Raw genomic sequence first — 17,625 nt, forward strand, 5'->3', positions numbered from 1 at the left:
TGTTGTTGTTTGTAGGCGGGGCTGGTGGAGTTCGAGGCGGTGTTGACTGTTTGTAAGTCGCTTGTCATTTCCTCTGTTTTATAAAATGAAGGATAAAGGAAATAATAATTAATAATACCAATCCTCGCGGTGTACACGGGGCCTCATCACATTGTCAACGCCTTCGTCAAGTGCTTCGCGGGATCTGACGGTAAAGTGCGGTGACTGTGTGTGTGGACAGGTTTCTGTTGCACAAAATATTATAATAATATTTATCTGTTTGGGGTCTGGGTGTGAGGACGCACTGCCCTCGGCTGCAGAGCCATGAGCCGCCAGAGGAGAGCGCTGCACCCAATGCGTTGTCGCTGGTCAGTGGTGAGGCTGCCAGCCCCTGCCTTGCCCGATGCCCTGCCCACCCCCTGCCCCCCACTGTTGCCTGTTTTGGGGGTGCTGGTGCCTGCAGCGGGGCCGTCACAGTGTGAACCCGCCCGCACGGCTCCCGAGCAGCTGCGGAGAAACACTGGCGGTTGCAGCTCAGAAGATGCCATTCAGCCCATCGTGTCGGTGCCACACGTTTAAACAGCGAAACCTTTCAGTCGGGTTTACCTGCCCTTACCCCCCTCCCCCCACCCCCCTCACCCCCACCCCCCCCCTCACACACCCCCCTCCCCCCCACACACACCCTCACCCCCCCACACACTCCTCACCCCCCCCACACCCCCCACCCCCCCCCTCACCCCCCTCACCCCCACACCTCCCCCCCCCCCCCACACCCCCCACCCCCCCACCACACCTCCCCCCCACACCCCCCCTCACCCCCCACACACACCCTCACCCCCACACCCCCTCACCCCCACACACACACCCCTCACCCCCACACCTCCCCCCCACACACACCCTCACAGCCCCCCACACACACCCCTCACCCCCCCCACCCCCACACACCCCCCCCTCACCTCCCACACCCTCACCCCACACCCTCCCCCCACACACACCGCTCACCCCCCACACACACCCTCACCCCCCACACACACCTCACCCCCACCCCACACACCCCCACACACCCTCACCCCCCACACACACCCTCACCCCCACACCCCCCTCCCCACACACCCCTCACCCCCACCACACACTCCTCACCCCCCACACACACCCTCACCACCCCATACCCCCCTCACCCCCCACACACACCCCCTCACCCCCCACACACATCCCCTCACTCCCCACACACACCCCTCACCCCCCACACACACCCCACTCCCCCCACACACACCCCTCACCCCCCACACACACCCCTCCCCCCCACACACACCCCTCACCCCCTCACACCCTCCCACACACACCCCTCACCCTTTCTCCCTCCACCTCGCCCCCTCCCTCCCCATTTTCTGGTCACGTCTAAAGACCTTTAACTTCGACCAGTGCCTACGGTCACCTACCCCTGCCCCCCCCTCCCCCCGGCTCAGCGTCACTGTCAAGCACTCTGGGGCGCTGCCCTGTGTGAGGGGCGCTGTGTAAATGCAAGTTGTTGTTGTTTCTGGAGGTAAACCCAGCTGCTCCCTTTGATGTTTTTATCTTGTATTTGCAAAACGAAAAATAAATTGCTTTAAAAGAAAGTCCATTGAAATGGGCTCATCAACCCCGTTCTGCTGCCCCCTCACACCCCCACTCCCAAATGCCCAGAGCAGAACTTGGATTTCACATAATCTAGACTGACACTAATTTTTATCCACAAAATAAGGTAGGTTATTAAATAAATAATAATAATAATAATTTGAGGTAACGCCTCATCACATCTTCGAGACATCTCAAAGTGCTTCACAGCATATACTGTCAAGTGGAGTGACAGTGTGTATTTTGCAGTTATTATAGATGGTAACAACTGATGGATTTCCTTTGTCTCATTTGCAGATCTATTACACGGGATGTGGAATGAACCCAGCTCGGTCGTTTGCCCCGGCCGTGCTCACCAGAAACTTTGGAAACCATTGGGTAAGGATTTACTTTACTAAGATTCGATAACAGCTTTTAAAAAAGTAAATAATTATTTGGGGAGGACAAGTTTGCAGGGCTATGGGGAGAGAGTGGGGGAGTGGGGTTGATCAGGGCTATGGGGAGGAGGGGGAGTGGGTTGATCAGGGCTATGGGGAGAGAGCGGGGGAGTGGGGTTGATCAGGGCTATGGGGAGAGAGCGGGGGAGTGGGGTTGATCAGGGCTATGGGGAGAGAGCGGGGGAGTGGGGTTGATCAGGGCTATGGGGAGAGCGGGGGAGTGGGGTTGATCAGGGCTATGGGGAGAGAGGGGAGTGGGGTTGATCAGGGCTATGGGGAGAGAGCGGGGGAGTGGGGTTGGTTTGGAAGCTCTTTTCAAAGAGCCGACACAGACACGATGGGCCAAATGGCCTCCTTCTGTGCCCTATAATTCTATGAGCTCAACAACAAAGCCAGATATCAGCGATGGGGGGGGCGGGGGGAGTATAATTGACATTCGCACCCTCAAGGCTTATGTGGCAACCATTGTGTCTGTGAAACCTGACTGGTTAACCTCTCCAAGGAGAACAGTGCAGAGAGACTGGGGTGTGGGTGGGGGAGGAGAAGCAACAGAAGTAAAGATAATCAGAATCACTCGGTCAGGGTTTAACGGGAATCTTTGCTGCTACAGAACCACACAAACCGTCAGGTGGGAGTCAATAGATAACCATTAGATAACAATCAATCAACCAACCGGGTGTCTGAGACACATTGAAACCCCTCACTGTGATCAGCCGGGTGTCTAGTGAGGGGTTTCCGTGTGTGTCAAAGAGTCTCCAACTCAGACCTAGAGATCTGCGCCTCCCACCTGGACATGGAAATTCCTGTGTCTGGAATGGGATGGCCCTCTGTGACCCCTGGAACCGACTCAAAAAACAACTAACAACAAATGATATTTGTTTCAGCGCCTTTCCAGCACCTTGGGACGTCCTCCTGATGTGAAAGGCACTACGCAAATGTAATCTTGTTGTTGTTGTTGTTTCACGTCGGGAGGACGTCCTCAATAAAAGGTCCCCACAGGAGCCTCAGGTGGTGGGTTCAGCGATGCTGCCCCTGGATTTGATGTAAAGATGGAGGCCTTCGCGTCAAAGTCATAAACTGCCAACCTTCTCAGTTACTGGAGCGGGTGCTGAGGTGGCTAAGCCCGAAGCTGTTTGCCCAAACCTCAGCGAGTTGTCCTCACTTAAACTCTCGCTCAACAAGTTCAATTGTGCAGAGATTGTTCAGAGGCCGTCACCGCCCTGACCTGTCCCTATGATAACGTCTTAAATGGGTTTTAAACGTCCTGACAAGGTGACCGGCTGGTGCCAGCAGCCGCTGGGGGCAGTGCTGGGTGTTGGTTGTTGGGTTGTTGCTTGCCTGTTGTGCAGAGGTGGAGGCAGGGGGCAAGTTTCCTCACTCCGCACCCCTCTGTTTACACAGCAGTAAGGAGGAAGCCGCTTGTTAGTCGATTGGCGGATCGCATTTTTCGGGGTAACAATAACTCCAACAAAAAATAAAATTTGATCACTCAATCCACGGCTGTTTGTGGCGATGCTGCTGTGTGTGATTGGCTGCCGCTGTTGGCTCACAAAATACACAGTCACTACACTTGACAGTGTATCCTGTGATGCGCTTTGAGACGTCTCAAAGACGTGATCAGGCGCTATAACAAATGCAAAGTTATTGTTATTACATTATTATTAAGACAGCAGAGAGCCGATGACAAGTTATGGGAGTGAGCGATAGGCAGCAAAGGTGAATGAGGTTTAACGGAGAAAGTTAAATTGCTTTCTGAACTTGACTCTGAGTCTGTGCTTTTTGTTCACAGGTGTATTGGGTGGGTCCCCTGATAGGGGGTTCCATAGCAGCGCTGGTCTATGATTTTATCCTCTTCCCCAGGATGAGGGGTCTCTCAGAGAGACTGGCCATCCTGAAAGGAGCCCAGCCCCCAGAAGGCGAGGGACAGCAGGAACCCAGAGGTGACCCAATTGAACTTAAAACACAAGCTTTATAAGACGAGTACAGAGAGGAGTTTACAACACAAGGACTGTCCTCCCATCACCCAAGTGACGTGAACTTTACTGTGTTGTTATTGAAGGTGTGATTGAAAGAATATAAATGCTGTTAACTATCCCACCACGGGGAATTAAGAGAGATCGACAATTATTGTACAGCCAAAAAGGTATTTGGTTTAAAAAAACATGTTCGACACTTCAGGATTATTCAAATTTAGGGTTTGAATATAATGCTCCACTCTCATTGACTCGGCAAAGGACAATGTCCCCTTAATTACAAACAGGTTCTCAGAACAACCAAACAAAAAAGAATGAAATTATTTATTTACCAACGTATTTATTTGACGATAATTATATTTCACAGCAGTTTACATTAAATTCATAACCTGCTTTTTTTTAAAAACAAAAGGCCACACAAAAGTTTGCTCATTTTTATTTGTATGTTTGGAAAACACAGTATATAATAGTTGGGTTGGGTTTANTTTTTTTGACAAAACTTTAGTGATTTTCAGTGGAAATGCATGACAAATTTCAACGAGTCTTAATTTTTTAGTGAATTCTACAAATTGACAGTAGGGTGGGTCTTTCTAAAAGGAGCAGAAATATCTCACCTCCTAGCAAATAACTATACAACTATATAGCACTTGTTTAAAAATCCCTTGATTACATTTCAGGAATATGTGTATATTATATATTTCTTGCAACAAACCGGTAGGTTTAAGATTTTTGGTTCTTTCTTGAAGCACAAAAACAACAAGAGTCAAACGCTACATGCGTGATGTGGGTTTTAGAAAGAGTTTTGTTTTTTAAGAGAAGATACAGTTAGTTTGAACTTTGGCAAAATCCTGTTTAAAACATGCAGGACGAAGCTGTTGGACACTCAAGCCGCCAGACGGCGGTGCAGCCCGCAATTCTGATCTCCAAACCCGCCCTCCGCGCCCCCCCCACTCTTTCCAAGTTGCTTTCAAGCAAAATTATAGACTTATAGAATCTTACAGCACAGAAGGAGGCCATTCGGCTCATCGGGCCTGTGCCGGCTCTTTGAAAGAGCTACCAACTAGTTCCACTCCCCCCCCCCTTACCCCAACTAGTCCCACTCCCCCACTCTTCCCCCACAGCACTGCACATTTTTCATTTTCAAGAAATTAAGAAATTTCTTAATTAAAAAAAACTCATGAATATGCCAACGTGACTACATCTTGGGGCTCCCGGGGGGAGTGAGGTGCAGAAGGACTCTGCCTTTGGATTTCTTAAATAAGAAATGTCACAAAATACAGTCTGCCCCATCTCTTCCAATTTCAGTTAAAAAACACACACACACACAAATTGCAAAGACCCAACTTGTGTGACCAGCAACGGACAAACTCTCACAGCGTCAGACAATGGGTAGAGACAGGAAGCAGCCCGACTCCTTGTTAAACCCATATTATAAACTCCAAAAAGTAATCACTAGAATCACACTTGTATTTCTCTCTCTGCCCACTTTTCCTACCGAGTGCAGAACCTGCACCGTAACAGCAGGAAACCATAGAATAATGTCACATAAAGATTTCACCCTCTTGTTTAGGGTGAAAAATAGAAATGGTGCAGGATATCTTGCCACCAGAGAGGGGGGTGAGGGGTGAGGGGGGAGGTTTGGGATGATGGATGTGGCTGCATCAAGTTGTTTTTCAAGATTTTGATGGTATAAATTAAGAGATTCCAACCCCCTCCCCATTCCCGCCCCCCCCCCACGATTTCACTCCTGACAAAACACTGTATAAAACGCTCCCTTGTGATGCGCTAATAACACACACACAACAGACAGTTTTGTTGCAAGCAAAATTTTATTGAAATACCAGCAACTTTTTATTTTGTATTGGTAAAGGAACCCTCTTAAGTTGTTTTGTTTTAAAACAAAACCTGTTGTGGTGGCTTTATTCTGTTGGAATAAAGTCTAATTTCGCTCCAGGCAAGTGGAGAGAGCCCTTGCCTTGTGGGTTTAACTAATAATAATAATAATCCTTGCGTTAGATATAACACCTTATCACGTCTTCGAGACGTCTCAAAGCGCTTCACAGCATATACTGTAAAGTTTAGTGACTGTATTTTGTGGGCGACAAGTCCAAAACATAAGACTAAAAAGACCATCTAAAAGCTGATTGCTAACAGTTTCACCCCTTGTCTCCATCGCCACACAATCTCAGCTGTGAGTGAGGAGAGGGGAGACCTCAAAACTAACATATTTATTTTAAAAAATAGTAAAATAATGAAAATAAAGACGAGCTGAAAGGGAACTAAGTTCCTTTTGATTGCTGCCCACTGCGAACCCCAGACTCCACAGTTAAATGGGGGCAACTGCACCGAGGGCGCCCCCTGGAGGTCACGGTGTGCAGTTCAGATTCCAATCAACAACAACAACTTGAATTTCTACAGAGAGCCCCTCACGCAGGGTAGCGTCCCGGAGCGCATTCGGAGAGCATTCGAGCCGCTGCTCAGAGGAAAACGCTTTAGTTGAGGGGGAGGGAGATTGCTTTATATATATATATTTATATATAATAATAATCTGAAACGATTTAATTTTTTTTAAAAAATTCTGAGTAAATCACAAGTTCCTGTAATCGCTTTCTTTCGCCTGCGACGTATTTCTCAGACTTTGCAAAAGCGCATTTTTCTGAACACTTTGTGAACATTTGTGCATTTTGCGGTGGGATTTGAGCACAACCTTTTGGGTTGTTTTTTTTTTGAGGGCCGTGGGGGGGGGGGGGGGGGGGAGAGAAATTGTTTTTTATTTTAAAAAAATTGACAACTTGCTGTTTAAGAGAAGTACTGCCTTCCCTCGTTCGTTTTGGAACGGAGGGAAACCGGAAATCTGATTTACTTAGAATTTTTTCATAGAAAAAAACACACACAGATGAAGTCTCTCCGGCTGTGTTTTTTTTGACCAGCCGAGGTGGCTGACATATTGCGGAAACCCATCACCGTTGCTTAAGAGTCTCCAAATCCAACTGAGGATTCCCTGCCTCCTCCTACACATGGAAACCCCACAGATAGATTGTTGGAATGGAATGTGCTCTCTCTCTCTTTGCCTGGAGGAGTCTTCTTGGAGCTGAACGGCTCCAGATAGGACCATCCTACCCATTAGGGCTTTGGGTTGTAGGGTTAACAGGAACTGAGAGGGTTTGACAATTGACAGCCCAACAGTCTATAAACCAGGGAAGTGATCGTATGTCCCAGTGAATGGTTTTGGATGTAATCTCTGTGACTGGTCTGATTACAAACGATAATCTGACTGTCTTTTTTAAAAAAACACAATCAAAAGAAGCATCTCGATGCTTTTTTTAGGGGAAATAAATGTTTTTTTTAAAAAAAAGAAGGGAAAAAACAGCACATTAATAGAAATATTCTTTTAGTTCAACATTTGCAACTGCTGATGGCAGCACAGCCCGGCCCGGCTCATCAGCAGGACCTGGAAGGGCCGACCAGTCACTGGGGGCAGGGAATCCTCTCCCTCGGCTCCTGTTAACCCCACAGCCAAAGCCCTAACTAACAGGGAGGGGGGGTCCTGGCGAGATAAGGTCCCAGCGACCGATTTGGTGAGTTACATTCTCACCGCTCACTCCCACACTCGGCTTCTAACCCATCCCGGGAGCTTTCCTTACCTCACAACTTGCACTGAATCCATCAACGACGTTTTAGTTTTTAAAAAAAATGATGGGGGGGGGGGTCTCTTTTTCGGTGATGTTAGCTTTTGAGGAATTTTAAATGATAGAAAAAATTGTCAGTAACTCCCTTATGCTCCTCGACACAAAAACGCACAGACACACACTCTTACACACACACTCACTCTCACACACAGACATACTCACACACACAGATACTAATGGAACAAGGATGTGATTGATGGTCTGGGAGGTGAGTGGCTATAATTGAGTTGCTGCTATCTTGGACTTCACCACGTTTCAGCTAAAAAGAGAACTTGTCAAGTCCAACTTGCCTTACTTGTCACCTCTGGTGAAGGTGGAACATTATTCTGAAATTCAAGCCTGAGTTAGGTTTACAGTTTGGGATTTTTCAAGTCTTTTCTTCTTACTGTTTTTGTTGCCTGCCTTGAAATCAATTTTGCTCACAGATTTTGCTCATACTCCTCCACCAACACTATCACCAGGGTCAATTGTGAACAGAATTTACCAGGAAACGGATTACTTTTCTGCAAGTTACATCAACACATCCCCCCCCCCCAGAAAAACAAACAGATATTGACTTTATAAAACAAACACCACACAACTGTATGTGTACAAGAATTTACAATCTTATATTATTTTGTGTATTTTTTAGTTGTTGCCATAGAAACAGTTGATGTAAGAGATACAAAGCCCCTTCGTGTTTACCAGTGGTTGTAACTTGTAGACATTGGGGGGGAAAACATGGAATAAATTCTACACAACCTGACTGATTGGTGTTTCTGGTGTTTTGTGTGACAAGTGAAAGTTTCACGTCTCTCCATCCAGTGCCTCCCAGGGCTCACACACAAACACTGCATCCCAACCACTCCACGCACGGAAATCCATCACCGTGCTTAAAAAGTTTCCAAACCCAACTGAGATTTTAATAACACAGTAAACTTCTGATCACCTCAGTTGTTCCGGGGGCAAAGGGCTTAGTGATGAGTTATCAGGAGCTGTGAGTTAGGCGTGCGTATAAATACATAAATAAATGCGGCTGGGATACTGACAGGATGGTGACATCAGTGGGGCTGACAAGTTCAAGCCAGGGTCGAGTTATCAGCCGTTTACTGTAATAATAATCCTGGCATTTGGTATAGAGCCTTTCACATCAGGAGGACGTCCCAAAGCGCTTTATAGGAAACCATCTGGAATGGAGTCAGTTGGCTGGCGAGCTTCGCCCAATTCACTTTACAGTATATTCTGTGAAGCGCTTTGAGACATCGCGAAGACGTGATAAGGCGCGATATCAAATCAGGATTAACATCTGTTAGCCAAGATGGCAGCCCACATGCACACAGCAACAGCCCACAAACAGCAGTTTGACCCCAGAACATCAGCCAAGCAGTCTGGGCACAGTGTGGTGGCATACACAGGCAATAGGTAAAAGCCCGATTAGACACTCCAGCATTAACCATCTCACTTTGCCCTTTGCCACGCTCCTGTAGTGCAGTGGTGAGCGATTCCCAAGTAGGGCAAAACCTTAGGCAAGTTTCTTTACTCCACAACCCTGTTCACCTAACAGTAAGTAGGAACCCAGTTGTTAGTCGATTGGCGGATCCCTAATTCCTCCAAAATAAATAACTAATAATATGGTCACTCAATCATAGAAACAGGAATAGGCTATTCAGCCCCTCGAGTCTGTTTTATAAGATCGTAACTGATCTGTACCTCAAGTCTATTACCCCCTTTTGCCCCGTATCCCGATCCCCTGATCTGACAAATATCTCTCCACCTCAGTCTGCACAAATCCAGCCATAATCCACAGCCTTTTGGGGGAGGTCGAGAGTTCCAGATTCCCACTACCCTTTGGGTGAAAAACTGCCCCTGATTTCACTCCTAAACGGCCTGACTAATTTTAAGATGATGCCCCCCTTGTTCTGGATNCCCCCCCTCCCCCACCAGAGGAAATAGTTTCCTTGTAGCTCCCCCCCTTATCAAATCCCTTCATTATTTTAAAAAACCTCAATCAGATCAACTGTTAACATTCTTAACTCAAGGGAATAGAGACCAACTTTATGAAACATGTCCTCATAATTTAACTCTTTAGACCCTGGTATCATTATGGTGAATCTGCATTGACTGTACAGCATTAGAAAGACTCTGTAGCATCAGCGACCGAGGGATGGAGAGACAGTAAAGCCGGGCAAGAATGGGGATGATCAGTTTGTGGAGCCTGGGGCGGGAAGAACACGAGCAGCAGAGTTCTGAATAATCTGCAGTTTGTGGAGGGAAGAGTAGGGAAGTCCAGCAAACAGTTGGGAGTTGGAGTAGTCAAACTGGGACGTGATCAATAACAACTTGCACTTATATGGTGCCCGCCACGCAAGGTAGCGTCTTAGGGCGCTTGAAAGCATGGATAAGGGTCTCGGCGGCCTGCGGTGAGAGGCAGTGGGAGAAGCGGGCGGGAAAGATGTGGAGCTGAGGGCAGACCAGTCACTGGAGGTAGGATTGGCTGCCGCATTTCATTTCGCCGCTAAAATATACAGTCAATTAATATTACAGTATATTCTGTGAAGCGCTTTGAGACGTTTCAAATATCAAATGCAAGGATTATTATTATTAATATTATAGCTAAAGCGGGAAAACTCCAGGCAGCCGGGGTGGACAGGACGCGCATTAAACACACTGTCCAGGCACTCACTTCTCTTTTCAAACTGGTTTATTCTGCTGGTTTCACAGCTCAATGTAAAATACGTTACCGAGCACTGCCGGGGTCTGTTTGCTTCAGCGATGAGCCGGCCTGGTGTTGGTTGAAGCAAAGCTCTGATCCCAACAGCGAGGGTCAGTCAGTCTCCCGCTGACACACATCACTGCCAGCCCACACACGCAATGTCGTATTGTGTTCCTCGACCACTCTGACCCCCCCGTCCAGTCCGCGGGCAAGGTGTGAGCTACAACAAGCTATAATGTGTTCACCAGCTGAACACATTATTTACCATCAGCTTTTCCCAGTGAGGAGACTTAACCTACTGGTTTCAGTCTGGACACAATTTGACTCCAATATTTTCATCCCATCCCAATACAAATTGCTGGAATTTACGCATTAAGATATAAAAATTAAAAGTATAATTCATGATGATTTGAAAATAATGGAACTCAGTTGCAATAACTACTCGAAGCTGGTAACAAAAACAAATTATATTACAGTAATATAATTATATTAATTATATTACACAGCACCTTTCACATCAGGAAGAGGTCCCAAGGCGCTGGGCAAGACACATTTGGGGAAAGAAAAAGATAATGTGGAATAAATATTTAACAAAGCGTTTTGAGAAAGAAACCAAAATATGCAAATAGAAAAAATCCTCGTTTTAAAAAGTATTTGCGTACTTTGAAAGAAAATCTTCGCTGGTCGCTGTCAGGTTTACAGGCGAATGGATCGAGGGTGAAAGGTGAGCAGAGGAAATGTGCACAGCCCGGCTCGAGCACAGACACTGAGTGAGCTGAGAAACCGGGCGATGACAGAGGCCGAGAGGGGGTGAGGGAAGGGGAGCGAACCATCAGGGAAGGTTTGGTTCAGCAGTTTCTTTCTGGGGGATCATTTGCTGCAGACATCTTTCAGAGAAATCTGTTCACATGTCAATCTCTACCCCGCCCATGAGCACCAAGTGACGCACTCATTTGCCAGTGGTGGCTGTGTAATGGGGCTGGGGGCACAGGAAGAGAGAGAATCAGACACGGGGTAGAATCCTGTTTAGCTGAGGAAGTCTAACCTTCCCCTGAAGCCTTGGCCTCCCCTCCCCTCAGTGTGGTGAGGCCCCTCCCTCAGTGTGGGATGGTGGTGATCCTCATGCTCTGTGAGGCGATGGGATAACTAACCATTGGGGTGGTGGTGTGACTGATGGTGATTCCTGGCAGAGACTGGGCGATGGAAACGGCCACAGGAGCGACCGAGACAGCTACGGGAGCCAGGGAGACAGGGGTGGCCATGCCCTGAGCGAGGCTCTGTGCCAGAGCGGCCGGGAGCGAAGCCATCTCCGCATTGAGGTGAGGCCCGGTGGGGGGAGGGGGGACGTTGCCGGGCTGGACGTTGCCGGGGGCGACCCCGGTGCCCACCAGCTCCTGCTGGGTGACGGGTCGTGGCTGGAGGGCTTGACTGCTCAGCGTGGTGTGAGTCTGGGCAATGGTATGGTTGTAGTTGGTGATGGTGCCCACGGTGGGTGCTACCAGCGGCTGCTCGGACACGCTGGGCGCTGTGGTGAGCGTCACCACCTTGGTCTGGTTACGGTAGTGAGCGTTCTGCTCCAGCAGCACCTCGTTGGTGGACATCAGGTTGGCCACTTGCTTCTTCAGTTCCTCCATGTGCTTCCTCAGCACCAGGTTCTCCTCGTCCAGCAGCCGGTAGTCGATGGGCCGCGGGGCGGACAGGGCGTAATCGTATGTCTCAAACCGCAGACCCTCCGCTCGCCTGCGCTTCAGCGCCAGCTCGTAATCCCCAAAGCGATCAGTGTCGTAAAGCTCTTCCAGCAGCTCGTAGCGTCGTGCGAGCGGCGAGAGCGTCGGGTCCCGGACCAGCCTCTCCACCGCCCTGGCCTCATGCTCGTACTCGTCCCGCTTCAGGTGCCGGAACTTACACTTGTTGCCTCGCTGACAGTCTCCCTTCAGGTAGTCGCGGCAGATGGGAATCTCGCCCTTCTTGAAGGACAGGTCGGAGGGAGAGAGGCCAAGGCCGGCGGCCACGGTGAGCCGGAGGTGAGGCAGGAGCTCTCCCCGTGTCTTGTAGTGCTCCTCGTCCTCCTTGGTGCCATGGATGAACTTGCAGTTGACGCGGACGCACTCCTTGTTCTGGAAGTCGTGGCAGAAGACAAACTCGTTCTTCTTGACGCCCAGGTCGCCCACCTGGCTGATGTCCGGGTGCGAGAACTTGCAGCGCTTCCCGCGCTTGCACACGTTACGCAGAAAGTCGCGACAAGTGTCGTCCGAGCTCTGGCTGGCCTCGTCCCCACCACTGCCGCAACCGACAAACAAACCGTCTTTGTCCGGCATCTTCACCGCGGCCGCCCACACCGGTCACAGGCCACACCCAGAAGCATCTAGAAAAGAAACCCATGTTATACTCCTTCCTGCCATGAAATGAGAACCAGCAACAACAACACATCATATTTACGCAATTTGGCTTTCACATCAGGAGGATGTCCCAAGACTCTGGACGGTCAGCGATTTGGCCCCGAGCTGGGGGTTGGGATCAGGAGGGGTGGAGAGCAGGGAGGATGGGGTTAGGAGGGTGACCAAAGGCGCGGTCGAAGAGGAGGGTCTTGAGACGGGCTTTGAAGGAGGTGAGGGAGGGAGCGAGGCGGAGGGACTGTGGAATGGAGTTCCAGCGTAATGGCGCTCAGCCTCTGCCATTTACTCTCAGCTCATCCCCACCGCCCCAAAGAAGTCTCCTCCACAAATCGTAGCCAATCGTGTCTGAGCCGGAGAAACTCCTTCGCTTCCGCCCCAGCGCAACAACCGCAAGAATAATCCCTCCGAAAAATAATCCTAATTGGTCACTCAATCCGCGACTGTTTGTTAGACACTGCTGTATGCAATTGGCTGCCATGTTTCACCCACAAAACAGTCACTACGCTTTACAATATATTCTGAGAAGCGCATTGAGACGTCTTGGCGGCAGGATAAGGCGCTATATGAAATCCAGGAGTTTTTACAAAAATGCCCTTTATTTTAAAAACCATCACATGCAAGGTTTATTATTGTTGTTGTTGTAATTATTATTCTTATTTTTAAAAATGTCAGTTTTAGACACCCAGATTTGTGATCGCTCCAGAATGAACCAGATGAAGAGCGAGAATTCTCATTTGGTCACCAGAAAATTTGGTCACTCCAATCCACGACTGCTGTGCGTGATCGGCTGCCGCGTTCGGCCCACAAAATCTAGTCACGCCACTTTTACAGCAAATCCTGTGAAGCACATTGAGATGTCTCGACGACACGATAAGGCGCTCTCTCAAACTCAAGGATTATTATCATCCAATTCTTGGCAAAGAAAATGGGAGCAGGTGGAAACTGTGAAGACATCTGATTCCGCCAAATGGACCCCATTGCGTTGGGAGCCTTTTGCTCTGGGATTTTATTCCGGAAAACAAACTCCGCTGAAGACGATAATAAACCGAAGCGTAAGCGAAAAACCCACAAACGAAAACAACGAACAATGCGGAATTGTGGGCGGAACGTATTCATTTATGCGGCGCCGGCGCCGGAATAACAACAACAACGACATTTACACAGCGAACCTTCACACAAGAGTATTGCCCCGGATCGCCTCGCGGTGGGGGGGAGGGGTCGGGGGGGGAGGGGGCTGGAGACCACAAGCCATGATCAAAGGGGAAGCTCTTTAGGTGGGGGGGGGGGGGGAGGATTGAGGGAGTTCCAGAGTCCCGGGGTGTAGCGGGGGGGCGGGGGGGGGACGAACAGGAAGGCCGGAGCTGCCGAGCGGGGGTGGACGGGGGTGACAGTGGGGGCGGACAGGGTGGGGGGGGACAGTGGGTGGGGGGGGACGGTGGGGGGGGACAGGGTGGGGGGGACAGTGGGTGGGGGACAGTGGGTGGGGGGGGGACAGGGTGGAGGGGGACAGTGGGTGGGGGGGACAGGGTGGGGGGGACAGGGTGGGGGGGACAGGGTGGGGGGGACAGGGTGGGGGGGGGGGACAGGGTGGGGGGGGACAGGGTGGGGGGGACAGGGTGGGGGGGGACAGTGGGTGGGGGGGACAGTGGGTGGGGGGGGACAGTGGGTGGGGGGGGCAGTGGTTGGGGGGGACAGTGGTGGGGGGGGACAGGGTGGGGGGGGACCGTGGGGGGGGGACAGGGTGGGGGGGGACAGTGGGTGGGGGGGACAGTGGGTGGGGGGGGACAGTGGGGGGGGGGACAGTGGGGGTGGGGGGGGACAGTGGGGGGGGGACAGTGGGGGGGGGACAGGGTGGCGGGGGGCAGTGGGTGGGGGGGGCAGTGGGTGGGGGGGGGACAGTGGGGGGGGGCAGTGGGTGGGGGGACAGTGGGTGGGGGGGCAGTGGGTGGGGGGGGCAGTGGGTGGGGGGGGGACAGTGGGTGGGGGGGGACAGTGGGGGGGGACAGTGGGTGGGGGGGGACAGTGGGTGGGGGGGGGACAGTGGGGGGGGGGACAGTGGGTGGGTGGGGGGGGGGGGACAGGGTGGGGGGGGCAGTGGGTGGGGGGGGGACAGTGGGTGGGGGGGGGGACAGGGTGGGGGGGGGCAGTGGGTGGGGGGGGCAGTGGGTGGGGGGCAGTGGGTGGGGGGGGACAGTGGGTGGGGGGGGACAGGGTGGGGGGGGACAGTGGGTGGGGGGGGGCAGTGGGTGGGGGGGGCAGTGGGTGGGGGGGGGGGACAGGGCAGGAAGGGATTTGAATACCTCCTCAACTCCACACATAATAAAGCACTCTCTCTCTCTCTCTCTCTGCATTTATTTGTGTTTTTAAAGGAATAAAGAAGCGCCGGAGGCCGCCCTGTCACCATCATCAACAACAACAACAACAACAACAACTTGCAGTCACAGCAGCGCGGCCCCGGGGCCGCCATTTACCTGCAGCTCTTCACTCACTCACTCACTCCTCCAACGCTAAAGAGCGCGCGCACAGTCCAACCGCAGTCCTCCGAGCCAAGAGCGTCCCGCGACCACTTGGCGGCGCCCGGTCCTCCCAGCGCCGGAGCTGCAGCAACAACGACAACTTGCACCCAGAGCGCTTTCTCCATCCGGGGAGAGCCTCCGGGAGAGCCGAAAGCAAAAACAGATACCCTTTCCCACCACCTCCTGTTGCCTTCTCCCTCGTGTATTCAAAGCTTTAGGAACACAGGAACAGGAGGAGGCCATTCAGCCCCTCGAGCCTGTTCTAGAAGATCACGGCTGATCTGGACCTCAACCCCAATTACCCCCTTTGCCCCGTATCCCCTGATCCCCTGATCCCCTGACCTCACAAACATCTCCACCTCAGTCTGGACAGTGTGATTGGATCCACCATAATCCACAGCCTTTTGGGGGGAGGGAGAGGGTTCCAGATTCCCATCCCCTTTGGGGGAAAAACCGCCCCTGGTTTCTGATGGTAAACTCGTTTGCCTACAAAACACACTTTACGGTAAATCTTGCAAAGTGCCCCGAGATGCCTCGGTGATGTGATAATAACAATATAATCCTTGCATTGATAATTATTAATAATTGTAATAATAATATTACATATAATTATAATGATTATAATTGATAATTAAATAATCATAATTAATGTGCTACATCAAACACAGGGATTTTTATTATTTCATTATCAGTTTATTACTTTATTATGCTTCCAAGTGTATGTGGATGACACCCAACTCCATCTTTCTGCCCCCACCCTCAACTCCAGGACCACTGCTGTCCTGACAGACTGTCTATCTGCCCTCACCCTCAACTCCAGGACCACTGCTGTCCTGACAGACTGTCTGTCGGACATCAAGTCCTGGATGAGGGCAAATTTCCTACAGTTGAATGTGAACAAGACTGAGGCTCCTGATTGGCTCACACCAGCGCCTCAGCACCTCAGGCTCTGGGAGAATCACCCTCCATGGTGTACACTACAACTCACCAACTCACCGCCAGTCAGGAACCTCAGTGTCTTGTTCGACCCTCAACTGTCTTCTTCCCCACATCCAAGCCATGACCCGCTCTGCCTTCCCTCACCTCCGTAACATCGCCCGACTCCGCCACTACCTCACCCCTCAGGCGCTGAAACTCTTGTTCATGCATTCATCACCTCCAGACTCGACTACGCAAACGCCCTTTCCAACTCCTCCCTCCACAGCTGCAGATAATCCAGAACTAACTCTGCAGCCCGTGTCCTCTCCCGCACCAAACTCCAGTGACCCCATCTCCCCCACTATCGCCCGACTCCATTGGCTCCCTATCCTTCAGAGGATCCAGTTCAAGATCCTGGTCCTCACATACAAAGCCCTCCATGGCCTCGCCCCACCCTACCTCTGTGACCTCCTAACCCCCTACCAACCCACCCGTTCCCTCCACTCAGCCGGCTCTGGCTGCTTCACGTCCCCCGCCCCACCCGTTCCACCATTGGCAGGAGAGCCTTCAGCCACTCTGCCCCCAACCTATGGAATTCCATCCCCCAGTCACTCCGCCTCGCCCCCTCCTTAACCTCCTTCAAGTCCCGCCTCAAAATCCTCCTCTTTGATGTGCCATTAGCCACCCCCCTTTCCCTCCCCTCCCTTCCCCCCCCCCCCCCCCCCCCCCCAACCCTAGCTCAGGTCTGAAATGCTGTACTCTGTCCAGTGCCTTGGGGCGTCCTCCCAACCTGAAAGACGCTATACAAATGTAATCTTGTTGTTGTTGTATTATTAGTTTAATATTAGTTATTTGTCATTACTAGCTATTAGTTTTTCTATTAAGTTATTAGAGTAAACTCCTGCCAACTGCAAGGGAACGGGGCTGAATGACGAGTTATCCAAAGTAGTAAGTTAGGGCATAAATGCATAAATAAATGGGGCCGGGAAATTGACAGCATGATGATTTAAGTAGTACTGACAAGTTAAGCCGGGGTCGAGTTATCAGGAGTTTACTGTATTTGTAATTTATTAGCAGTAGTAGTCTTTATTATTATGATAATAATCCTTGCATTTGGTATATCGGCTTTCATGTCGTGAGGACGTCCCAAAGCAGGATTAATGTGAATTGGAGTGACTGTATTTGTGGACAAATTATATTATTAGTTGTTATTAATAGTAGCATTTGTATTACTAGTTATATTATTATTTGTTTCTTAATAGTTATTATAAGCAGTAGTATTTATTATTAGTTACATTATTACAGTGAGAGGATCTGGGTTTGATTCCCAGGCAGAGCAAAATGTTGGGCAAGTTTCCTTAATCCACATGCCTCGGTTTACCATAGCAGTAAATAGGAACCCTGTTGTTTG

At 50.6% G+C, this 17,625-nt stretch overlaps 2 protein-coding genes across 3 annotated transcripts in view; one reads left to right on the plus strand and one right to left on the minus strand.

Moving 5' to 3' along the window:
- Nucleotides 1-4,138, plus strand: part of LOC103189983 (lens fiber major intrinsic protein-like) — a 4,422-nt gene extending 284 nt beyond the window's left edge. Inside the window, exons 2-3 of the mRNA XM_042344144.1 lie at nucleotides 1,891-1,971; nucleotides 3,820-4,138. Coding sequence (XP_042200078.1) covers nucleotides 1,891-1,971; nucleotides 3,820-4,005 — 267 coding nt within the window. The 3' untranslated portion in view covers nucleotides 4,006-4,138. The remainder of the gene's footprint in view (nucleotides 1-1,890; nucleotides 1,972-3,819) is intronic.
- Nucleotides 4,139-10,333: 6,195 nt separating this feature from the next.
- On the minus strand, nucleotides 10,334-15,360 carry LOC103189982 (zinc finger CCCH domain-containing protein 10). Of its 2 annotated transcripts, none has more exons than XM_007910580.2 (2): nucleotides 15,270-15,360; nucleotides 10,334-12,749 (listed from the first exon to the last, which is right to left on the minus strand). In XM_007910580.2, the coding sequence occupies exon 2, from the start codon at nucleotides 12,700-12,702 to the stop codon at nucleotides 11,482-11,484; it is 1,221 nt and encodes a 406-aa protein (XP_007908771.1). In that variant the 5' UTR covers nucleotides 12,703-12,749; nucleotides 15,270-15,360; the 3' UTR covers nucleotides 10,334-11,481. The 2 variants fall into 2 exon arrangements, with proteins under 2 accessions (XP_007908771.1, XP_007908770.1); XM_007910579.2 differs by having other exon boundaries at nucleotides 15,252-15,360.
- Nucleotides 15,361-17,625: the final 2,265 nt, after the last annotated feature.

The sequence above is a fragment of the Callorhinchus milii genome, unplaced genomic scaffold (assembly GCF_018977255.1).
Source record: "Callorhinchus milii isolate IMCB2004 unplaced genomic scaffold, IMCB_Cmil_1.0 Scaffold27, whole genome shotgun sequence".
NCBI lineage: Eukaryota > Metazoa > Chordata > Chondrichthyes > Chimaeriformes > Callorhinchidae > Callorhinchus > Callorhinchus milii.